Source organism: Chanodichthys erythropterus, chromosome 10 (genome assembly GCF_024489055.1).
Source record: "Chanodichthys erythropterus isolate Z2021 chromosome 10, ASM2448905v1, whole genome shotgun sequence".
Classification (NCBI taxonomy): domain Eukaryota; kingdom Metazoa; phylum Chordata; class Actinopteri; order Cypriniformes; family Xenocyprididae; genus Chanodichthys; species Chanodichthys erythropterus.
The window spans coordinates 11173227-11199909 of NC_090230.1; the positions used below are offsets into that span (position 1 = coordinate 11173227).

Consider the following 26683-nt stretch of genomic DNA (forward strand, 5'->3'; position numbering starts at 1 on the left):
ACAGAGCTTTGATCATAAAACCAGCATTTAAATATCATCTCATTAACACATATTATTGGGAGATATTGAGTGACAATTGATATTTATATGCATTTTCTGTAAGTAGTCTTCTATTTCATTGATTTACATTACAAGCTATCAGAATTTAATCTTACTTTTTGGTCATATAAATATAAGCTTCTGCACCAAATTACAACTTTTTGCTCAGTTTGGGCCTCTGAATAATAAAAAAAAGAGGTGTTTTTTTCCCCCTTCTCAAGTATGAGCTCCATATCCTCCTATATCGTAATATATGAGCATTAAAAGCCTGATGTATCTAATATGATACTCAACACAAAACAGCAATGAAAACATTTCAGCTTTACAGGGATACATCATAATTGAATGGACAGTCAAAATATACAGCATTTTTGGAACAGAAAATTGGATTAAAATGATTGTATGATAACTGGACATGCAAACATGCAACAATAGTGAGTCAATATGGCAATCATTTGCATACTAGAATGTTTAATTTTGCATACTGCATCATTTTACATTTCACTATTTTTATAATATAGTATACTGTTTACAGTACGCACAACAAATATGTAGTAGACAGTACTATAGTTTCCCATTGACACAGCCTTTGTTTCTCTGTGTATGTGGTTAGATTACAAAAATGAGAGAAGACCTACAGCAGAGGTGTGGATCTTCATCGCTGCTATCTGAGCAGTCATCATCCCCATCGCACTTCCACGAGAGCTGAATGCAACGCTGGTTCTGGCATTGAAACTCCGCTGGGCCACAACGTTTTGGCGTAATGACCTCTGAGGGGGCTGTAAAGGGCAGGAACAAGATGTTAGAGAAAGAACACACACTCTCTGTCTCTCCTTTCAGTCTCTCTCTCTCACACACACACCATGGTTGAGAACGCATTTTAAACTTTAAAAATTTTAAAGTTTTGTAAAATGGATGATGCTATCAAAATTGAAATTTGAATGCAATTTAAGTATATTGGAAGTGTGGGGGGGGTTATTGTAATTCTGTCATTACAATAATAATGTTTAATGACAATTTCGTCCTTACATCTACTATAATACATTATATTTTTTAGTCTCGAGAGTATTTACATTAGTCTATACATACATGGATCCGCATTAAATATTAGATTGTCTTGATGGACTAAGGGTAGAACTTTTGTTCATCGTGCCAGAGGTTCTGAGTTCTAATCCTCCCTTGTGTAATTTATTTTAATTTTTTTCTCATTAAAACCAAAGATGTTCATCAGTGATTGTATAACAAGAGCAGGGACAAATTTATGTGCATTTTGTTTTGCAATTTCACCGGAACGAATAGAGTCTGACGACGCAACAGCATTTAAGCGATAGATTGAAGCGCTCATCCGTGTTAAGACTGCGCAGTGTGCATGAGTGCCAAGAGAGAACACTGTTGATAACAGCAGCAACGAGCACTCAACACACATCCCAGCGCCAGATCGCCTATTATTTAACACAAACAAAGGAATTGCTAATCAACTAGAGATGTTTCTTTTGTATTAGCATACATTCATGCCACGAGATGTTAAAAAAGTGGTGGGGACAATATCGACCCTGGCAAAAAGTGGTGGGGACATGTCCCACCCGCAAATTATGCTTATGATATAAACTGCTTTATTTTATTTTATTATTTTTTTTTTTTAGTAGGGACCAAAAGTCTGAGACCACTAGTAAAAATGCTTCCATTTAATTTTCTAATTATTTCTAATTAAATACAAAAAAATACTTTAGTTTTTCTTAGTATTTACCCCATAAAATAGTGCAATAGCTAAATGTCTTAATTTTTTATGTTTGTTTTATAAAAATATTTATTTTGATATTTAATGTTAACAACAAAGTCTGTTTTAATAATGAACTTGAATATCACTGTAATTAGTGAAAATTAGTTATGTAATTATTTGTTTTGGGTAACACTTTATGTACAGATGCGTCACTAGGCCCTTTTTCTAATTGCCTCAGTCCCCTTTAAACCTCATATTAAAACAGAAAGTTATTTGTTGTTCAAAGTTATTTGAACAACGTTTGTGAACCTAAGTTGATTTGATAAAAGATTATCAGAGTGAATGACAGAGACAGAGAAACATCAAGCAATTATTTTGTTCTACTAAATAATGACCCAGCAGCTGATTGTGACATTTATAGCCTCCGAGTAAAGGGATTTGTGGTTTTTGATGTCACTATGAATTATAGAAGTGGCAAATTAATGGATTCATATTCTGTTTTTTTGTTTGTTTGTTTGTTTGTTTGTTTGTTTTAATAGAAAACAAAAAAGGAATGGTTTAATATACAGTAGGCAGATTAAACATATTGCCAATCTAGACAATTACAGTAATACAAGGTTTGTCTATATTCTAAATTAATGAATATGATCTGGGTAGCGTTTCCCAAAAGCATTGTAAGCCTAAGTTGATCGTAGCTCCATTGGTTTCAATGGAGCTACGATCAACTTAAGCTTACGATGCTTTTGGGAAACGCAGCCCTGATTAGTTAAAATCTTTTTAAATGAAATAAATATTCAGGGACTGACTTGATACCTATTGTATGTATTGTTCCTGCCTACCCTAGTACACAAACAACATTTTATTATTTTTTTAAATCATTTCCATAATTCCACTTCCTGTTATTCTGATTTAACTTCCTGTGTAGAATAGCCTATTCAAATTCCCAATGAATTTGAAAGTTAGCCAATTCTTCAGTTCTGAATTATGTTTAAAAGTTACTTATAATGACGCATAAAATAAAAAGTTAGCAAAACAGGATGTTATTTATGCAGTATAATGAATCCACAGTTTACAATGGATTTAAAGCCAAACCACATGCAAACACAAAGACGGCTGCAGCCAAACCGCAGGTTGAGCCGAGGCATTTACATGCCCCACTGGAATTGGAAATCAATGGAAAATTCAGCTTAAAATAGACATATCTGTCATGTTTTACACGAATGCCACCATTATTGACTAGTCTCTGAGTGCCAACACAAAATCTGCATATTCTATTCAACCACATGCTCAGCAGCATCATTATGATGATGAGTAAAAAAAAAACAAAAAAAACAAATGTAAATCTTAAAATAACAATCAATTACATCAGCTTTAATCGGACATGATGCAACAGGTTATTAATGGCCAGTAATATTTGTGACCCATATTGTGCAAATTATTGTTCATATATCACATTGTGCCTGGTTAAAGGCAACTTTTTTCTGAAGACTAATGGAAGCTTACATGAACAGGTGATGTTATCTTTCTCCAGATGTTGGCCATCTGCGCAGGTGCACACACGTCCTGCAGGAGTGGCGAGGCACAGAGCCGAGGGGCTGCAGCCACCGTGATTCACTGAACATTGGTTATTACCTGCGGGAAAACACAAAGAAAGATAAATGTGATATTTAATGCAGTTTGGAGACATTATACACAAGTGAAGATGTCAAATAAACCATATATTCTGTATTCCAAAGCAGCTACTTTGAAACTCCAATGTGCAAGGACACACTCTTTTCCTTGAACCTTCTGAATGAACTAAAATGATTTTAACATGTTACATGTTTGATAATCACATTGGCTTGCTAAGTTGTAGAATATTTTTTTAGCACTTTATTACTCTACAAAGTTCACAAGAAACAAGATTATGAGTGCTAAACTAAATGCGTTACCGCAGACTTCAACTAACTGCATGTCCAAGCACTCTAAATGAACTGTCAAATTATTTTTCCAATGCAAATCGCACTCTCAGTTAAGCACAGAATCCAGAAAGGACATTAAAAAAGACATGCTCAGAGTTTCTTGTCATCAATGAACATTGATCTTTCTCCATTAAAATCAATGATACAGGCATATCTGGCATAGACTCCCAGTGAAGATGACATCAATTAGACACTATGGACCATTTTTCCATTGAACCATCTGCAGAGATTAATCTAGATTAAAGCAGATCACGTTAATTGAACACAGTGCTTTTCACTTTAGATGCCAAAATTTCATAATACACAGTAGGTATGAAAAGGTCTTTTTTGGCTTCAGAATGCATTTTAAAGAAACAGTTCAGACATCTATATCATTTCCTCAGGCCAACAATAAACATTTTATGTGAATACGAGATTTTAAACTGAAACCACTGTCCATTTCATTGAAAAACAGTTCTGAGCAAATGATACCCAACTCTCTCTCAATTGTTAAGCCAGGCAAAAAAAAAAAAAAAAAAGCGAGTTAATGTAGCATAACGTGACAACAACTCTAACTTAACTCCTGAACAGAGCTTAGTGAAGCTCATATAATGATAAATAGTGAACATTATACCATTAGCTTTTTCTGAAATGCTTGTAAGTTGTACTTAGCATGCTAAGTCAACGTTATATATTCAGTGACATCTCAAGAAAGAGCTCATGAGTGCATGCTAATTATAATAGCACTTGATTTTACAGTCATGTTCCTCATGTACATACAAACCCGATTCCAAAAAGTTGGGACACTGTACAAATTGTGAATAAAAACAGAATGCAGTGATGTGGAAGTTTCAAATTTCAACATTTTATTCAGAATTCAACATAGATGACATCTCAAATGTTTAAACTGAGAAAATGTATAATTTTAAGGGAAAAATAAGTTGATTTTAAATGTCATGGCATCAACACATCTCAAAAAAGTTGGGGCATGGCCATGTTTACCACTGTGTGGCATTCCCTCTTCTTTTTATAACAGTCTGCAAACGTCTGGGGACTGAGGAGACAAGTTGCTCAAGTTTAGGAATAGGAATGTTGTCCCATTCTTGTCTAATACAGGCTTCTAGTTGCTCAACTGTCTTAGGTCTTCTTTGTCGCATCTTCCTCTTTATGATGCGCCAAATGTTTTCTATGGGTGAAAGATCTGGACTGCAGGCTGGCCATTTCAGTACCCAGATTTTCTCTGAGAAACTTCTTTCTGATATTGCTCCACTATTTTTTGCCGCATCATTGGGGGAATTGGTGATCCTCTGCCCATCTTGACTTCTGAGAGACACTGCTAACTTTTCCAGCCTCTTATTGCTACCTCTCCCAACTTTTTTGGAATGTGTAGCTCTCATGAAATCCAAAATGAGCCAATATTTGGCATGACATTTCAAAATGTCTCACTTTCAACATTTGATGTGTTATCTATATTCTATTGTTAATAAAATTAAGTAAGTTTATGAGATACGTTTATGAGACTTGTAAATTATTGCATTCTTTTTTTATTCACAATTTGTACAGTGTCCCTACTTTTTTGGAATCAGGTTTGTACTATGTACCTATTATAGTAATTGCAATAACTGAGTAATAACTAGGTACTAACCCTGAACCTACCCCTAAACCTAACCTTAACCCAAGTAGTTACCTTATATTACCCAGAACTTTTTAGGTAAGTACACTGTAAGTGCCCATACTGTAAAATAAAGTGCAACCCTAACTATATCCAAAATACATACAAATGTAATACAAGGACTGGTACAACAGCCAGATATGGTTAGATAAGTTAGGATCTGAGATATTTCATAAACAAATGCCCATAATTTCTGCTAAAAGCTAAACGCTCTGCCAGGTTATTATATATTCAGCACAGTTGAGTTCACAGGTGCTGCAATGGTGCACAGAACATCTGGACAAAATCAGTAGTGTAAACATGATTTTCAAGCTGCTTGTTAAGAACAAAAGAATATGATTTACAACCATCCACCACCTTGGAAAAGTTCGCAATGCCTTCACTACTTATAGAAGTCCCATTTGGATACCCTTTCTGAGACCTATTTGCAGATAAATCTCTTTGTTTGACAAGGAAATTGTGCACTTGAAGATGTTGTTAAGATGTTGTTAGCTGATTTATATTGCCAATGCTGATTTATATTTACATTCATACTGTACCTAAGATGGCTTGGCCATTTCTGTCCTGCCATTGGCTGGTTGTCATTAAGAATGACATATAGTATCTCTACCAGAGGCAACATATGAGTAACTCTACAGGAGCCATCACAGCGATTAACCTTCAGCAAAAGTCGAAGACAGAAACAAACATTTATCATCACCCTCAGTCACCTTACTAGCTCCAATGACGCATACAACTAGGAGGTCAGTTTTGATTAATGTCATTTTAGCCAGTCAAGAACGAGTTAAGCCACCAAATAAAGTACAACATTTACATTAAACAAAACATGTGCAATAAAAGTCATCATCAACTGGAGCAATTCTGTCTTAGGCTACGTCTACATTAATCCAGGTAGATTTGAAAACGTTTTCCAAAAGTTTCTAGTCCACACTGAAATGTCAGAAAAATGCTAAAATCAACTTATTGTGCAATGTGCAAAATGGAATAAAAGCTCGGTACAAAGAGACAAGACAATAAGGATCTCACGCTTTTTTACTGGCACAATCATCTTAGCAAAATATCTTACCACTTACTGGAATGTTCAGTAGAAAAGAAAAAAGAGAAAAAAATACAAGGCAATGACTAAACAAATGTCATGGTTTTCAAATGCTGTCTCAGTGTTGTAGGGAAGCCAAAGCATGGACAAAATGATGCGTTTTCATGTACACTTAGCCTTAGTTAATATTCCCATAATTTACCTACTGGTAAGCTCTGCACCCCTTAGTTACTGTTGCTAACTCAGACAAACAAACGGAGTTGCTAACTGTCTTACAACGACAGCTGTCAGTGTGAAAACCTTGTCTCAAGATGTTTTTGATAAATTTCCAAGTGGGACTTAAATATGCCATGGAGGGATATATACAAGATTTTAAAATAAATATGGTGGGTAACAAGATTAATTTGGAAGCGAGGGTTTACAGATGACAATGCAAGCAGGAGAAGCCTCATGTTACGGCCGTCACGATTACAGATGACAACATCCAGGATTAACACTGTTCATGTACCGCAGGGTAAGATTAAATTAATTTACATTTAACCAGTTTAATATGGAGAGGCACTGAAATGTAGAACTTCGTTTATGTGTTTTTGGTCTACACTGTACATGACGAGAACAGTTAGCTCTTTAGGTTTGTACGTTAGCATAATGATTGCGATTACATAACTTTAGGTGACGTTAGCAGCGTTATAAGCATTGTTGCTTCAACATACCTTAGAACAAATGTATACATCCTAGTTGATCTTCTGGATGTTAAAGCAGACATTTTGCTCTGTCTTAATTGGGTTTAGGAAATTAAATAAAATAGATTCCATTTCCCATTCTCTCAGGATACCTGAAATCAGTGTTACAAGTACCCCAGGCACATCTTTTTACCATTTTTGCAGCATAAACACAATCAAACCGATGAGAGCTTCGGATTTTCTCTATGGTGCTGAAACCTAAGGATGTCTGATTTTCGGTCCTCATACTCAACTGCCATTGGCTCATCTGTATTAGAGGGGAGGGGCTTATCAATAGGTCAACTGTGATGTAAATATTTCTGCATGATAGAGTGATGAAGAAAATTTTCACTACACTGTGTATAGATGACAAAAAAAAAAGCTGCCCAGTTTTTTAGAATATTTGCTTGTTGCTGAAGACAAAAGGGAATCTGTAACCAGAACCTCAGAAGGACAAAGCATACTAATTTCCTGCAAATGCCTTCAGATTAGCTTTTAAAATATGAGAGAAGTTAGGCTTATTTGATCCAGGACCCAAAAATGCTTGGATCATGAAGTCTTAAGGTTAAAATTACCATTAAGTATCCTACTCGGGGAATATCCATTGCGAAGCATTTATTCAAATTCAGGGACTTGCCAGTGTGGCATTAGTTTCTAGAATGTTCAGCTGTTTAAAAGGTGAATGCATGTGGGGTGATATATTTCATTTTCATATATCGTACAGCTTAGCAAGAGTGTGCCAAATCAGGGTTAGGCCTCTGGGCAAAGCTATGGCACGGTAATATATAAAGACTAGCCCTCAGAATTTGGAAGGTTTAAATCTTAGAGCTTCTGGAAGACAGTCAAAATCTAGAAAGCAAAGTAAACTTCTATATTACTGCAGCCTTTGGCAAGACTTCAAGAATTCATTACGGCTTAAAATCTACAGCATACATATTCATATTTACCTTTCTGGCTCTGCGGGTCATACACCTGAATCCCGAAGAGAGGTGGTCTTTCTGCCCGCATTAATGCAACATCATTAGATGACAAATCCAGCCGGAATATTGAGGCGTTCATGTAATCCGTCCAGAATATGTAATTCTGGTAATGCGCAATCCCAAAGGGGTGATTCAACTCTTTCCCGCTGTACACCACCTGTGAAAAGTAGAACACGTTTGTGAGTTACAGGGAAATATTGAGATGAACAGAGAGTGGAACGGTGTCTGAGAACTAAAGAACCGACTCACTCATTTACTAACCGTTCTGTGGCTGCCGTTGAGGTAGATTTTCTCTATGTGGTCATAGTAGGCATCACACCAGTACATGATGCTGGAGGAATGGTCCAGGGTGAGGCCATTGGGCCACAGCATGTTTGACGTGACGAAGATTTGGCGGTGAGATCCATCCATCCAAGCCTTCTCTATCCGTCCTCTGCTGTCAATTAACTCATCCTCCTCCCAGTCTGTCCAATACATCCATCTAAGGAACCCAGTGAGAAATGACATATTTAAGTTTATGAAACCCTGCTGAACAGGGCCAGCTTAGACCCGCATCAATCTCCATGCTGCTCTAGATTGTTTAATGTGGATTTAATGAATGCCACAAACCAAAACAAATACTTCTGGGTAGCTCTCTGGGAAAATTCTTTATTATTCCCTGTTGAAAAATCCAGCTGCTAGATGTGTTTTGGAACATTGCATCTGGTTTCTTTCTGGTAGGCCATCTTGGACTAGCAAAAAACTAGCTAGCAGCTGGTTGTTCCAGTTCAAGGTGGTAAAGTTGTTTTTGGAATGCTGACTAGGTTGGACCAGCAAATGACTGGTTCGGAGTCAGACCACTTAAAGTTCCATTGAAGTGCCTTGAAACATACAGCGTTATTCAATGTGTTGACGTTAATTTCCTCTGAAACAGGAAGACAGGGCAGGACATATCGAACAGCTCCTCCCCTTTTTTGAAAATAACTAATAGAGCTTTGTTTATATCACATCTCATCTAGAGCCATTGAGCTTGGTAAAGCCACATTTGACAACTTATGACAGCCACAGACTAATAAATTCACCTTTAGATGTAATATGAAACTGATACTAAAGCAATACAATGAACAATTATGCTGAGGATGTGTAGTTTGAAAAGTGTGTAATTTATGTTGGTGCATGGCACCGGTCTTATGTACACGTGCTGCGGCGGTTTGCATGACAATATATATATAATGTAAAACCAGACTCCACTCGCATCAATGGAAAGCAGATTTACACTGTCTGAATTGTTTCCTATCCCCTGTATAGTGCATAGGGATGGGACAGTTCGCTGTAAAAAAAAAAAAATCAAACCGTGGGTTCTCCACCCATGGTTCGGCACACGCTTGCACCGCGGTTCATCCCAAATTTGACGACGCATCTATAATATGGTTTGTTGAAAACAACGTGCAAAACAGACAGACAGATTCGGCTAATGTATGTTTCAGTCGATGGATATGCATTCTGGTTTCCCAATACATTACGACAGCGATTATCAAAAGAACATGGACAAAACAGTCACTCGTTGTAAACAAATGTTCAATGACGTGCCGAAAGCTCTAGGACCAGTCATTTATGCCGTTATCACCAGGGTGTTGATAGCGTGCGAGTGCTATCTTTATTTATCTTTATTTGACAATTGTCCTATTTTTTTACTGAACATAGCACATACCAAACTATACCGAAACAGTGACACTAAAACCGAGACACAAACCGAACCATGAGAAATCTGAACCTTCCCACCCCTAATAGTGCACTATGTGACATTCATAATATAGAAAATAGTAAATGTGTGAACAAGTGACCGATTTCAGCCACAGCTTCAGCATTTATTTATAGAGTAGGGGGTGGGACGCTTCAGATTCTAAAGAGCATTTGATTGGACAGAAAATCTGATGAAAAGCTGAAGTGTAGAGTGATGCCATCAAAACCGTTGATCCATATTGGTCAAAGCAAGAGACCGTACATTTTGTATGGTTATATCTTATCTTCTAAATGCAAAATGCAATTTTTGTCATTGTTTTGGAGAACACTAGCTTATAGATAAGCTAGCTTAAGGCTAAAAAAAAAAAAAAAAAAAAAAAATCAATTTTGATTTCATGGGGACTTTAATAACCAAGCACCATATTCCAAAACACAGCTATGATTTTAAGCTACATTCTAGAAGACAGGTCACCATAAAATAATCCTTCAAAAGTATTGAGGACAACGTCCTCACTTAACCACCTAAAAACCTAAAAAACAGGCTCTTACAATTGGATGTTATTAATAATTCTTCATTCTTTGGGAGCCAAAACTTTTTGTTCTGCAACTCTTACAAGGTCCTATTTTTCCAAGTTCAAACCTCTCACATTTCACCACATAAACTTAACACTGTGACACGGCCTTGCGCATTTTAATGCAGCCTAACATAACATGACAGAGGGAATGGACTCTGCTCCTGCTCATATTCAGTGACCTGTTGAATTATTCATGAGGCAGGCCTTTGAGTGACAGCACCTGCTGTGAACAGGCAAATCGGCGAGTGATGGAGATGGAGAGCAAATGCGATCAGGACCAAGAGTCATAACAGCTAATCCTCCATCTTATCATGTTAGCACAGACAGGAAATGACATGCGTACATGGGATACGGAAGGACAGACACGGTAAAGGACAGTTTTTAGAGAGTGAAATGGGATTTGAAAGGGAAGAGATTAAGCTGGGATATGTATTGAATATTCAGCATACCACCAGCTAAAGCTTAAGCGGTGATCCGAAGTTCAAAAAAACGTGGACTGTTTGAAATTTTAAACCAATTTCCAGTAACACAATTGCAGATTAATTGCAGATTAAAACTGATTACTTGTAATTATTCCAAAGACTCCACGTCTTATTTGCAAATGATCTAAAATTCCAAGACACTGAAGCTATTAAAAAACAGACAACCCAATCCAAAAACCCATTACGAGGATAAACATGTCAAGTGTACAGCACACAGAAAGAAGTCACTAAAATATAAGCAGAAACTGGAACCTGCCTTTAAACTTTTAAACCTCTTATGTCAGGCTTCACCGTTCTGCCAAGGCAGCGATTTGCAGTCATGGTCTCTCCATATTCCCTTTAAGCTTTTCCATCTGAGCAATGACATCGAATGAGGATGTTCGCATTAGCTCCTTTTGACACAATGATACTTCTGCTACTTCCTCTATTTGATTTAAATTAACAATAATATTGAATAAATGTATGTTTGTTAACTCAGCATCATTTCAAAGGGGTGACATCTGAAAGAACCATGGTATACAGTAGTTCCATGGTAATACTACTTTCAAGAATACCTTGGTACTTTTTTGTAAGTGATATCAGTTTATTATTTTTTACATACCATTGTAACGCTGTTTTTTGGAAATGTATCACGGTAATACCATGGTATTCTTTGAAGCACTTAAAGATTTTTTTTTTATCCTGGACATTTACCATCATAATACTATTGTTTCTTGGATATCTACCATGGTTATCATTCAGTATCATAAGCCATGTTTCCACCGAAATTACCTGGAACAATTTGTTCTAGGAACTTTTTTTCCCCAGACCTTTTGCTGTGTGCATTGCTATCACGGTCTAAAGTACCGTGAAGACGTAGGACTGCGAGCGACTTTCCAATTTCATCCTCCGCATATAAGCTTAATAAACCGTGAACCTCACTGTTGGTCCATCGTACTTTTAAACTTCATTGTTGATCCGAATAGCAAACACTTTTACTGCGCACATCGCAACAGACTTTTAAAAATGGTGGTTGAAATAAAATTCTGTGTGGACCTTGGAGTCAACCAATCAAAATGCTGCCTGAACTCAACCAATCAGCATGTTCAGCACCTAAGTCCCACCCCTGAAAGTTCCTGATCTTTGAAAAAGTACTATGAGCAGGGACTTTCTGAGGGGGAAATTTTTACCCAGAACTTAATTTAGACCCTGGTCCCTGCGATTGAAAAACACAGAGTTCCACCCCAAAGTCCCTATAGTTCCTGGGAAAAGATCCTGCAGTGGAAAAGCGGCTTTATATGAAGTACTATATAATTACCATGTTCCTTTTAGGTGGTAGTAGTATAGTATGTAAATACTGTGATAATACACAGTACTATAATATAATATTAAAGTACCATGGTATTATATACCATCACAGTGCTTTTTTGCTAATGAAAACAGAGAAAGCACACAGTTGTTGAAATTTCTTGATGAAATCTCTAAGCGCAAAGGGCAAACATCCCCGCCCCCAGTGCACTCTAAATGGCTGGATTTCATCCAAGGCTTTAGCAGACTGAAATCCCTGCAGAAGAAGCTTTTAAATGCTGCTGTAAGCAGGAAAGGTATCATGGGCTTACCCATTTAGAGGATCCACAACAATGGCCCTCGGATGAGACATATTGCCTTCTAAAAGCGTTCTCCTGGTCTGCGAGGGTCGGTCCAGCCCGGCCACGTTGATGGTCTTTCTATAACCGTCATTTGTCCAGAACAGGTTATTACCAATCCAGTCCACTGAAATACCCTCAACATTATCCAGTTCTAGAGAAACAGAAACAGAAATAAATTGAGAAAATGTTGTTCTTTTGGCTTGATAACATCAAAGACAGCTCAATTAATCACTGTCCTCCTCTAATTCTCCCAAGTGGAATTATGCAGTATCGACCAGCGAGCTTCCCCGACAACTGAATTGCACAAAATTTATGATAAATAACTTCCCATTTGGAAAACATCGCCAACAGAAGTGCTCAAGTACAGGTGGCCTGCTTCTACCATACCATGCCGCATGGTTGCACAGATGATTCATTACAGAGCCAGAGTGAAAATGAGTAAGAGAATATTTAAAAGCTTTTTTTACAATAAAACTGCAGTAAGGCTAAACAGACTTACTCAAAAGCCAACATTAATCTCTCAGAATAAAGCGTAGGGTAAGTCATGATAAACATACCGTCCTTAAGGATTGTTTCCCGAGCGGTTCCGTCAATCTTCTGACGACCGATTAGGAAGCTTGTGGTGTCGGCAAAGTAGATGTAGCTACTCTCTGCATGGAAGTCCAGCGCTCTTGGACTCACAAGCCCTTCGATTTGAATCAAATGTTCATCGCCAGACTTGATATTCATATCCAGACCTCGGATAACCCCGGGTCGTCCTTTTCCGTAAAACAGGAACAGCTCGTTCTTTGGTTCTGCGAAGACACGATTACCCAAGTAAACAAATGCAGTGGCGAATGTAATAAGCCTTCTGCCACAGTACTGTCAGAGCTTAATTAATTGACATAATTAGCCTCCGTTTTCAATTCAGTTCTGCAAATTAAAGCCTTTGACAAAAATGTATCCAAAGCGAGAGGCTCAAGCTAATTACATTAGCTTAATTAAAACAAGAATTAGTTCCACTGATTCAGTTCTATCGAATCAATCATCTTTTGGTGCATAACAGTTACATTGTGTTTGTAATTGTATCTGAGTGTGTGTGTATGTGTGTGTGTGTGTGTGTGTGTGTGTGTGTATGTGTGTAAAAGTAACAAAAGGACAAACAGGGTCCTAAGTGGGGGCAGTAAAATGAGGGACACATATGTATGAAGCACAATGCTTTCTAAATGCATTACTTGCAAGCTGAAATTGGTGCAAACATAATGATTGCAATTATTATTAGGTCTGACAGTGACAAAGAAAATAGGATGAAGGGATAGAGGAACCCAACAAAAACAATTGTGCTTTTATAACTGTGAACGGGACTGAAGCCAAATGATTCCTTTGTGTGAGGAATGTTCCGAAATTTGAGCCATTATTGGCTGCATCCATACTGCTGCTCTCAAAACAAATATGGCACAGGTTTCATGCTATGCAATTTGATCATGAGATGTGAGAATCAATGATGTTACTAGTGTCCAATAGGGTAAGACAGACAGAATTTTTTGTGTTAACCACAATACTTTAAATAACCATGTCATAATGCATAATCTAGAGAATTAAATAATTTACAAATGAATGGTACTTCAACTTTCATTCATAACGAATGAACGACGAGTCTGGAATCAGTTCAAGAATAGCTTCACATTATTACACTTCAGATAAAAGCAAAACACTCAACTTGAGCTACATTCAATGCCACAATAAATTGACGCACATCAGTTGACGCACATATTATATTATTGCTGCAAGGTGGGTGACACATCACAGTCACGAATAATATCAATTTATGTAAATGTGGAAAGTCACCTGGTAACACGCCAACACACTCTTTTGATAATTTGTACAAGGTTACGAAATCAGATAAAGGATCTGGCTTGAAAAAAAAAAGGTTTTTCAAGTTTTAATCGTGGTTAGGGTGAAGGGTTTAGGTAAGGGATTAAACTTTAAGTTTAGGTTTAGTATCTTGACAGCTTTTCTTATTATAAACTTATAAACCACACAATTACTTTTATTTTTTTACTCTGAAGTGGAGTGGGCTTCCATAGCAGAGAAAAACGTAGATATTGCATGTTTTACAGAAATCGCGGTAAAAATGTCATATTTCAAATGAACACACACTAATGATCTATTAGTCGTTAATGTGCTAGTAGGATTGTGAGCTATTTTGGTTTGTGTCACCTATGTTGAGCTTAATTCATGGAACACGAGCAGAACAAATTGCTAACTTGTTTGCAAAACAAATTGTATTCGCACATAAATTGTTGCAATGTAAAAACGTAGGTAAAAAAAAGTATGACATTTTACACATCTTAATTTTGCTCTTGTTTCACCAATAACAAAGTCCAAAACCATTAAAATGCGACTATGAATTATTACGACTTTTAATGAGACCAATCTGGACATACAATTGGTAGACTGATATACAAAACAAAGCAAAATTATGATGTGAAAGTGTTTTTTTTCTTTTTTTAATCACAGGGTAGGCTATAACATAATTCATACACTACGTTAAAACTGTAGGTAATTAAAAGTGCAATTTTTGTTTTACTGTTAAAGTGATCTGCCATCTGAAGTTCAAGAAAAACTTTTCAAAATCATCTGATGTAGGCTACACACCCACCCAAACACGCACATATTCTCTGATAGTCAATGATCCTGATGCCAAGAGACAAAACATATCAATTTCCCATGTATTCCACCCTAATGTGCTGAACGTGCGCTATTAATCACAGAAACGTGTCCATTCTTCAGCTTCATGGGCCTCCATAAAATTGGTCATAAATTTACATTTCGACAAACCCACAGGGGCCATCCATCTGATATATGGCTTCAGATAGCAGCACCCTTTCCTTTGGGAATACCCCTAAAACTATTTACATGAAAGACCCGTTTCCCTGATGCTAATCAGACACCTAGGAGCTAGAGGAGGAGGAGAGAGGAAAGAGAAATTGGCTTTTTGTGGCCCTCACTTTTGCAGGACTTCCCGTCACTGGCAAGGACATGGCCAGTCCGGCAGCGGCACATGCGTGATTTGTAGTTGTGGCTCAGGAGACAGATATGCGAGCATCCACCCTTTCGTCCATGTGGGTCAGGGCTGCACGCATGAGTCCTGACTGGAGAAAGAGAAAGGTCAGCATCAAGGAGCTAGCATCATGAAATATCAGTTCAACCACACATATGCTATATGCCAAATGCTAAATATTAAAAGACAACTAATTGTATATATATATATATATATATATATAGGAAACAAGCAAAAACTAAAACAAATAGGCTTATAACCTTTTAAAATGGAGAAGAAAACATGATGTCAAAGATTATTAGGGCTGCCCCCGACTTTTCCAGTTGACTAGTATTCGGTCATTAGTCGACTAATCGCATGTTTATATAAATTTAAATATATACTGAGGAAAATACTAAACCATAATGAGCCTTTAATATACATATAGGCGTAATTTAGCCTATTCCGCGATCAAGCGCACATAAAGCTTGCTGCAAAGCACCCTCAAAAGTAATTATTATCATGGAAAAAATAGAAAGGAGACATTTTAATTATGTACTAATAAACTAGTGTTTTCTGATTCTGTGTTGGCTGCAAAGATGAAGTTGACGATGCTGTCTCGCTGTCTCCAAAGAGAAATGCACCTTTCATATGCATTACATAATCAGAGAGTATTTGTTTTTGATTTGAAAGTAAAAGTAGACATGTCAAGCTTTCTATATATATTTCTCATGTCTGTGAGGGAAGTAGCTTATATGCTGAGTTTCAGTTCATTTTTGTGACACGCTCCAGTTCATGGAGACCGAGACGGCAGAAAGTGCACCCTGTTTGTTTCTTTATTTTACAAAAACACAACGTTTTGTTGTTATTGTGAGTTTACACAAATAAAATTAGACCCTTTTGAAGTCTATGAAGAAGATGTATCGAAAGATTAGTTTCGAATGATGTATTACTCTTATCTGTATGACAAAAATGACAGAATATTTTAAGTTGACATGTTGAAAAAAATATGTATATCATGGCCACAAATTAACTATTTGTTCCCACAACTTATTAATACATCACTTACTAATACTAATTCATTCCCTTGTTTTAAGTAAATCGTACACATGATATAATACATTGTTGTTTTACTAAATTGTGTGCACAAAATAAGAAATAGAAAATTTATATAAAAATTTGTTCCCTCGTTTTACTAAATTGTGTGCACAATATAATTTGTTCCCTCGTTTTACTAAATCTTGGCCACATTGTAATAATTTATTCCACTTTTTTAGTTAAATCAAAAATAATATGTGATATGTCAGGTCATTGTAGTATTAAGGATATTTTAGTTACCTTTGTACAATAAAACTCATTGTGTTTGATTTAAGACAAACTCTTTAAATCATCCTAAAAACAGCAGATAAATCTGAATCCCACTTCTGCCTCAGATAAAAACAATAATTCTGATTTTATTTCTTACAATTGTGACTTTATTTCACACAGGTGCAATTTTATTTAGCACTTTGTATCTCACAATGTGATGGTATTTATTATTTTAAACTTCAAAGTTACTTTTATTGTTTACTCTGAAGTAGAATGGGCTTCCATAGCATAGATAAACGTAAATATTGCAGCTTTTACATAAATCACAACAAAAACAACACCATCTTCCAAATGTAAAAACACACACAGACTTCCACTAGTCATAAAATTGTTAGCCGGTTTGCAAGCTATTTTGGTTTACCTCATTCATGAAACATGAGCAGAAGGTATTTCTTGATTGTTTGCAAAACGTAAATTGTATTCTTACATAAGTTATCACAAATGTAACAACATACATACATATAATATATATATATATATATATATATATATATATATATATATATATATATATATATATATATATATATATATATATATAGAGGGCTGGGTAGTGACACAATTTTCACGATTCGATTCGATTACTATTTACATGCTTTCTATTCCATTCGATATCGATTATTTTGGATGTAGTATTTCAGTTACAGTACATGGCAAATTTTCTAGAGGAAAAAAATCTCTCAACTAATGTTATAAACTACACATGTAAGTCATTTGGTACTACAATAATAATATTGAAGGTTAAATTAACTTATTTATGTACAAACACTTAAATTACACCCAATGATGTTTTTATTATAAATAAAGTTTAGAATTAAATAATCATATTTCTATTCCAATTAGTTTTTTTTTAAATATAAACATTTAAATCGCGGCTGTCAACTGATTTATTCAAACATGCATTAAATATTGAAGAACATTAAAAATTTTAATGAATATGTAACGGTGCATATATTTATCAGAATGTTGCTTTCTAGAGTACACTTTTCTAGCTGACTAATGAGTTTATGGTCACTGAAAATGTTTTTCCGAGGTAAATGTGACGTTACGTGACATTGTTTACAAGCTGTTTTATTGACGTCTTTCCGAGGTTAAAACACTTATTGAGCTATTACACTGGACATGATATGGATTTCAGTAAGTTGTACTCTACATTTTAACATACCTTCTGGTGTTTAGTCGTGTTTTAACTGGTATTAAAGCGGAGGAGAGGATGTTCATGTGCGCTCCACGCTGCCGCTTCCATTTAACTGAGGCGCTAAAGAGATCTGTCACGTCACATTAAAGAGCGCCAAAACGGTATTTATTTTTTGAATCTCATATTAAGATGGATGTCATTTGAAATCTGAGACTTTGCTTCATATCAAAAGTAACAAAGCACAAAGATTATTGCGATTTATTGGATGGGAGGCGCGCTGCATGTTCTGTTAATTCACAAACTGAAAACAGACTAGACTAATCGATTCTTGGGATATAAGAATCAATATCGGTTCGTAAAAATGAGAATCGATTAAAATATATATATATATAGCATTTCAGTAAAATGTAATCCAAAAGCATTAAAATGTACATAAGCCATCGCTATTTTTAAATCTTGAGTGATTGCTGATTATATTAGTTATGCTCCGAGGACAAGTTTACCTGTAGGTTGAGCCAGTCTGTGATAAACTCGGACGGCTCTGGCACTTTCCAAAGTGGTAACGGTGTTCATGTCACTGCTGTTAAAGCGATTTATCCTAAATATGTCCACTTTGCTCTCTCTGGAGGGTTCAGAGCACGTCGCAAACAAGTAATCTTCAAAGAGCGTTAATCCATACAGGTGCGACACCTGGAGAGAGAAACACAGGAATGGAGAAAGAGAAAGATTCATCAAGAGGCCATGGCACCTCTTCGGATTAATTCTGAACATGACACAAATACGTCTGCTTAAATTCGCTTCTTTAATCCAGCCAGCCATACAGCCGATGTAACTTTCTCTGAATAAACAGCAGCCCTGACAGACACCAGTTGAAATATGCAGGGATCTTTGATGTCACATCTGTGCTACAAATTACCAGCAGGTACTGTTGAGGCTTTGATTTCGTGGAGAAAGACTGACGTGAAAAACAAATGGAGTTGGAAGTAGTAGAGTTCATTTCAGGTTATCTTTCAGTGCCAGCTCTGAGAAAAAGGTACCAATATAGCCTCCAATAGAGGTCCCAGGGAATATGCTAGAGCTGTACCTCACAGGAAATGGATGAACAAATCAATAAAAAAAGCACACAAAAGAGTTGTAGTGTGAAGCCAGGACTCTGCAAGGTCACAACAACCCGGTGCTCATCCAGGCTAACGATTCTGACAGGGAACAATGAGACGGCTACAGAAATGTCAAGAACACAAGCCCTAACTTTGCATCCATGTGGCCAATTTACATAAACGGCCACAGTTTGGCTGCGTGCTTCCTGTGATTTCACAAGTAGGATGTTGATCCTGGGACAGTTTTTCTGTCAAGAAGATCTATTAATTGGATTTGCCAAAGTTTGCCAGGTTAGTGGCATAAAATCTTTGAAAGTTTACTCCAGTCTTCAGTGTCACATCACCCTTGAGAAATCATTCTAAAATGATTTCAAGTAGATAGATAGAACAATAGACAGACAGTATTTGCTTATCTAGTATCAAGTATTTGCTGACGCATCCGCAACATTATTTTTTACTTTTTTTAAACCTGGTGTATTATTCTGGTCTAATCTATTTCTTAATTATTTTAATTAGTCCACCCCTAAAAGGCATGCAAAAATACAACAAACTATGGTTTGTCGCTTTACATGACCATCAGACAGTCTCTTCCTGTCTAAGTGGTCAGTTCTTGGCTAGAACATGAAGCAGTGTGGACTAGGGATGCCAATTTACGATCATTCCCAATAGACCAGATCTAGCGCTGATACATCAAAGATCAGACTATGCAAGACTAAGTTGAGAGTTATGGATAGGGTTGACAGGAAAGTTGTTCCAGGACCAACAAAAGATTGGTCACCTCCATTGCATTTAAAAATTAAAGCCAACAAATAATCAACAGCAAAAGCAAATCCAAACACTTGAAAAAAACCCAAGCAGAATCAACAACACCCCAAGAGAGATGTTGAGTGAATATCGATAGTTAGCATGAAAAATGTCTGAAATTGACACAAATGCTTTTCTTCAGCTACAGTAATCACTCAAAACATCCTGTAAACCATGAACACCTGCACACAGGCGCTTTCCAAAAGGATAATAGGAATTTGTAAAAACTTTTCTAAGTATAGCAGCTGGGTATTAGTTAACACCAGATGTCTCATAACGCTGATAAACAGCCATGGATGGATTATCTATTGTTTTCGAGAAAAATGCACAAGTTTGACAGTGCCCTTGGCCCGTTCTATGAACTATGGATGAAATTTATACTGAATTTATGAAGCTATGAATTTTGTATCACCACACTTTTGGGCCTGTTGAAGGGACGAGGGAGAGAGGCCAAACTTTATAGCCTTCAAAATAAACTGCTTTAAGAGTTATTCAAAGGAGCATCATTTATCACAGCTTTACTGCTGACTATTAAGGCTGTTGGCTAAAAAATACACAGGAACTTTTTCTATATAGTTTAGTTGTTTAGAGGTCACACTTCTTGTAGGTTCAGAAGTGTTGGACCAGCATAAACAAGATGTCCAACAGCTAGTTGGGGTTCACACCCAACAATAACACGTGTTGGTCTTTTCGTCATGAAGATCTTAGAACAAACAAAGACCAGGAGCATCTTACCGAGTTTCCTTGGATGATAGTGTGTCTGTTCTTGCCATTGTAATCCACAACTTCGATAAAATCCAGATAAGCATCTGCCCAGTAGACAAGCTTCTTGACCAAGTCCAATGTCACGGCGGTCGGCTGTTCGGTTTTATACTCCACTATCCTGGTTCGGTTGGTGCCATCCATGTTGCAGCGCTCCACTTTGGCTATTGTCCCATAGTCCGTGAAAAACAGTTTTCTAGGGGGTGAGAACGCATGGTTTTAAACTGGAATCTACAACCTGCCTAACATAAAAGAAATCAAAAGTCAAGGCCATTTAAGATTTAATCAATCCTCTCATACCCAAATAGTGTTGTACCAGAGCTGAACGCTCAAAGTAGCAACAGCGCAATTAAAGCGAGCCACTCTGAGCAAGAGCTGAATGAATGGGCCACAGTATGATATTTCTTTTTATACTAACACATACTGACAGCGGAATAAGAGAGGGGGAGGTCATCCGCATTACACCGCATGACAATTCTGGCACAGAAACAGTTCTCATCGTCTGAAAGCGACAAACTGCTCCCAACAGCATGCACAACTCAGCACTGCATACAAATGAATGTTTACCAAGAGACCAAAGAGTGTTTCACGTCACAGAAGCGTAGATGACTTGACATCAGATAAGGATGATTTATTCAAGCCTATGAAAAATGTAATCGAGTGTCTCCACCGTGACGTGATCATTGTAAGATAGCTGAATATCTATGTCTAGGTCAACGAATTATTAACGATTTGTTTAGAGAGGGTTCTAAAAGGTCATTACATTGACTGTGATTAGCCTTTCTAGATAGTAAACCTCTTCAGTAAGACTTCAGTGAGCATATCATGAAAGTAAGTGTGGGCGTTATGACCTTAATGATAGTATATAATTTCACAATATTTTGTTATTTTTGTTGGAAATTCAAAGGCAAATTATTTATATACTACTAATAATAATATAAACTCTTTATTCTATTTAAACTATTTATTAAACTACTAATTATTATTAATATTATTAAAATAAAAATAATAATACTTTATTTAATTTGTAAATAACAAAATGAAATAATACATTACATAATTAAATTACTTTAAATGTGTCACAGTATGTGACCACAGACGGAAGGAAGCAGGAGAAGTAAGTTTAATAATAACTCAAACGGCAGCTAATACACATCCACAACAAAACAGTGACAGGACAAAGAGTGAACAAAACCAAGGAACTAATAAGGGAACTAATGAGAAGACACACCTGAAACAAGGAAACTAATCAAATCAGAAACCATGACAACTAATGGTGGGAAAACTAAACAAATGCAGGAGGACAGAAATGGACAGATCCACTGGAGGGATATGTGGAGGGAACTGGCTTTGGGTGAGCTGCTGACACCATGTGTGTCTTTGATGAGACCGGATGAGGAAGATACTTTCTTTAACTTCTTCAACTTCAAAATTAGAACCATTTAAATGGAGAATAAGATTAAAGGTGCTCTAAGTGATCCTGATGGGAGAGCTCGAGAAACTCCTCCACATACATCTCCAATAGGCAGCCATTCTGCCTCAAATCCCACAGGCGGTCCTCAGCCAGGATTGTGTTGTTTTGTTTAGGTCCTGTCATCTGTCACGGTATGTGACCACAGACGGAAGGAAGCAGGAGAAGTAGGTTTTCAAAAGAACTCAAAAGGTTTAATAATAACTCAAACGGCAGCTAATACACATCCACAACAAAACAGTGACAGGACAAAGAGTGAACAAAACCAAGGAATACTTATACAAGAACTAATGAGGGAACTAATGAGATAAGACACACCTGAAACAAGGAAACTAATCAAATCAGAAACCATGACAACTAATGGTGGGAAAACTAAACAAGGAGAACATGTGACAAACAGAACATGGTGCAAAAAACAGACAGACATGTGACAAAATGAAGGTACTAATTATTATTATTATTAAACTTTATTCTATTTAAACTATTTATTTAGCTAAGCTAATAATAATAATCAATAGTTTAACATAAAATATGTATTCTAAGTAAACATAAAACATAAAACATTGTTATTATTGTTGTTATTATTATTATATACTCTTTATTCTATTTAAACTATTTATAAAGCTACTGATGATGAGTATTATTATTATTAATAGTAATCAATAGTTTAATATAAATTAATTAAGTAAACATAAAACATGATTTTATTGTTGTTGTTGTTGTTGTTAACTAATTTGTTAAATGTAATTTAACAATTTAAAAATGAAAGGTAATGTATCACATTTTTCACACTTGAATAAAGCTAATATTATATAAAAAAATAGATCAGACTCACAATTAGTGTATTATATATAATAATCTGATGTGTGGTCACATGTATATGCACAGTATTTTGGCTTATTTGGGATAAATAAGTAAATAAATATTTCCAAATGTCCTTTTCATGAATTAATTTAATGAATGTACATATTTCATCCCCCCACCACCCGCAAATAATTCCAGTGCAAAGGCCCATCTCATGTATACTGTGAATGACCAGCCCTAAATAAAAGGACCTAATGGTTGTCTTCGTGATCGTACCCCATGATGGGATCCAGCACAAGACCTTTGGGGTTCTGGATGTCCAGGTCAATGATGGTGACACATGCATCTCCCTGTTCACTGCACACAAATATCCGGTCGTTCACTCGGTCTACGAAGTAGAAGTTTCCTGTTAACCAGTCGATGGCCATATGCTCCACATCTATACGGGACAAACGATTCATTTTTAGACATGAGACATCAGAATACCAGCAAAGTTTGTAAGCCGAGATCTGGTAGTTAGAAACAATTAAAAATTCATGCATGCTTCAAAGAAGCAACAACTGACATTCAGTGCCTTGACATGTACACTTGACACACTTAACCTTCTGACATTAAACACTTCATTAGCAGATCATTAAACACTTCAAGAGGTAAAATGAAAGTGGGGGGAAAAGGGCAACTGAGAAAATTTATTTGGACATTAAACACAAAACACTCAAGTTCATAAAACTTCAAAGGACATTAGTTTACACTTGCTCTAAATAAAACATCAAAGTCACAAGATTTTTTCCTTAATTTGCACTTTAAGAATAGACGTGGATACTCACTTTGTAGGTTCTGACCTATCCGTATCTCATGTTTTTCTGAAAACCCTTTGAGTTTGGTCATGCGGGCACACCACAGTTGACCTGTATCCTGCGCCACTGAGAGCCAACAGAGTGACTCTTCTTTATAAATAAAGTCCAATATTTGAGTCCCATTTGTCTCCATGGACTTGAGATTTGGCATAGATGATCCATTGAGGTAAACAACTGATATAGAATTCATATTTGTTGTCAACAAAACCGGAGGTTTATCGCCAGGATCTGAAAGAGGGAACATAAAATGCATAGAGTTCCTTAGAGGTATTCATATAATAAATATTTCCGGTGAAAAATATTTAAACACACTGCATGTTGGGCGCTTTTGGTACTGTGGACATTTAGAAAATAAATTCTGAATAAATAAATAAAAGAAATTAAAAAATGAATTCTGTTATTTTTATACCATCATCTTTCATTGCGAAAATGATGGTGGAAATGACAGTGGAAATTATAGTTTAAACATTTTGGAATAAAACGGCTGAATCCTGTCTTTTTGTGTTTCGTAAATACACACAAGTAATATTTTCAACTTTCTGCATAATTTGACAAAATTACAGCTTGATATGAAATTACTTTGTATGGTCACAACTGAAATGTATCTTGATTTATCGTCTCATATTAACAATAACATGCTTTTAATTATGTTTTTGGTAACCAAATATTTTAGCAATATGGCTAAAAGAGGAAGATTTCACACTATATTATTATTATTATTATTATTATTATTATTATTATTATTATTATTATTATTATTATTATTATTATTATTAAGTGACAAGTAAAACTCTGTCCTGGGTCATAAAAGTGCATGCAGCTGAATAAAGATCCGAAACACCCATACAAAATATAAATATATTCATGTTACATAAACATAAATATTTACATTCATTATTGCTTACCTATATAGAACATATAACACAGGTTCATTAAGCAGCTCACACTTGGAGTGACACAATTGTGCAAACGTAAACTTTGTGATCATCTTGTTTTTTTGTCTATCCTTTCACACTAATGAACAGACACCATGAAGTGCAATTAACTGTGAGCGTGTAATCATCTCTATATTTGATAGACAGTTGCGGGTCAGGCTGGATGGGCTCTGATTGACTTTCCATTAAGGCCTCCCCTGTTTATCTCTCCCACAGGCACTGTCGTAGGCCAGCTTGCCGGCATCCATTTGCATATTGATGACAATAAGTGTAACTGACACTCGTATCAGGCGAATGACAGTGTCATCTATACTAATGTGCCCGGACGATCATCACAGTGATCACGCTACTCCACTGAGGCTTTCCTGTTCAATCAAACTTCCCAGAAGGCATTGTGTTTACCCATCTAGTCTAGACAAGTTCTTAAAATGTTAAGACAACTATAATTTAAATGCTGCGTGAAATGTCAAGTGTGGATTTTGTTGACCTTTCTTTGTTTTCAATACTGGACACTTAGGCTATTATCCAGTGGTTCTTGCTAAGAGAATATATTCACTGTAGTAAATGCTATTATTATGTGCTAATACTTAGATTAAGCATTTCAACAACCCTTTAACCCTAAAAAAACCATTAGACTTGTCTAGCAACTACCCAGAACTAGCAATTAGGGCTGCCCCCAATAGTCGACTAAACGTTAGTTGACTAAAAGAGGCTTACCCCAGGTTTCACAGACAAGGCTTAAAGGAACACTCCACTTTTTTGAAAATAGGCTCATTTTCCAACTCCCCTAGAGTTAAACAGTTGAGTTTTACCATTCTCGAATCCATTCAACCGATCTCCGGGTCTGGCAGTACCACCTTTAGCATAGCTTAGCATAGTTCATTGAATCTGATTAGACCGTTAGCATCTCGTTCAAAAATGACCAAAGAGTTTTGATATCTTTCCTATTTAAAACTTGACTCTTCTATAGTTACATCGTGTACCCATGGTACAGCAGCAAAGTTCCTTGATTATTACGCTGGAATGAGAGTATAGTTTCTAGCCATATCGGCCTAGAAAATCACAACTTTTCATTTTCCGTCGGTCTTAGTACATGATGTAACTACAGAAGAGTCAAGTTTTAAATAGGAAAAAATATCAAAACTCTTTTGAGTTTATCAAAACATTTTTGAGCGAGATGCTATTGGTCTAATCAGATTCAATAAACTATGCTAATCTATGCTAAAAGTGGTACCGCCAGACCCGGAGATCGGCTGAATGGATTTGAAAACAGTAAAACTCAACTGTTTAACTCTAGGGAAGTTGGAAAATTAGCATATTTTCAAAAAAAAGTGGAGTGTTCCTTTAAGCTAGTCCTTGGCTAAAATGCATGTTTGAGCTGTTTTAACTGAAAGCAACTTGCACTGACATATCTTTTGTCTCAAGATGCACACCAGTAATGTTTTTTTTTTTTTTTTTTTTTTGTACATTTATAAAAGCTACTTAAATATCCTAATTGAATTAAAGCCTAATCCTGGTTTAGGGTAAGCCCTGTCTGTGAAACCGGTTGGTTAGCCACAGAAAAAAAAAAAAAAAAAAAACTTGTGGTGAAGTCATGCAGTCCATGAGGATGTTAATTATTTAATTAATATATTTAAGTAATTACATGACTATTAAAGTGTGATTAGTCAACTAAATGAACGAATAGTTTACTAGAAAAATCTTCAGTCGGGGGCAGCCCTACTAGCAATCACACAGCAATGTGTTAAAAGACTAAAAAAGCCCTAGAACCTGTTAGCAAGGTTAACCCAAATACATAAATACTGTTGCAATATGCTAAATAAAACTCAAAACCTCTTAGCAACTGCTTAGAAACTACCCAGAACACCCTAAAACTGCATAGCAATGTGCTAAAACCCCTCACAACCCC

At 36.2% G+C, this 26683-nt stretch overlaps 1 protein-coding gene across 1 annotated transcript in view; it reads right to left on the reverse strand.

The window, feature by feature from the left end:
• The window catches only part of lrp1ba (low density lipoprotein receptor-related protein 1Ba), a 297751-nt gene that overhangs the window by 199269 nt on the left and 71799 nt on the right, over positions 1 to 26683 (reverse strand). The window contains exons 6-16 of the mRNA XM_067398603.1: positions 23810 to 24067; positions 23259 to 23421; positions 20681 to 20903; positions 18548 to 18734; positions 15507 to 15650; positions 13074 to 13310; positions 12487 to 12667; positions 8371 to 8590; positions 8077 to 8266; positions 3263 to 3391; positions 678 to 818 (exon numbers count right to left, since the gene is read on the reverse strand). Coding sequence (XP_067254704.1) covers positions 678 to 818; positions 3263 to 3391; positions 8077 to 8266; positions 8371 to 8590; positions 12487 to 12667; positions 13074 to 13310; positions 15507 to 15650; positions 18548 to 18734; positions 20681 to 20903; positions 23259 to 23421; positions 23810 to 24067 — 2073 coding nt within the window. The remainder of the gene's footprint in view (positions 1 to 677; positions 819 to 3262; positions 3392 to 8076; positions 8267 to 8370; positions 8591 to 12486; positions 12668 to 13073; positions 13311 to 15506; positions 15651 to 18547; positions 18735 to 20680; positions 20904 to 23258; positions 23422 to 23809; positions 24068 to 26683) is intronic.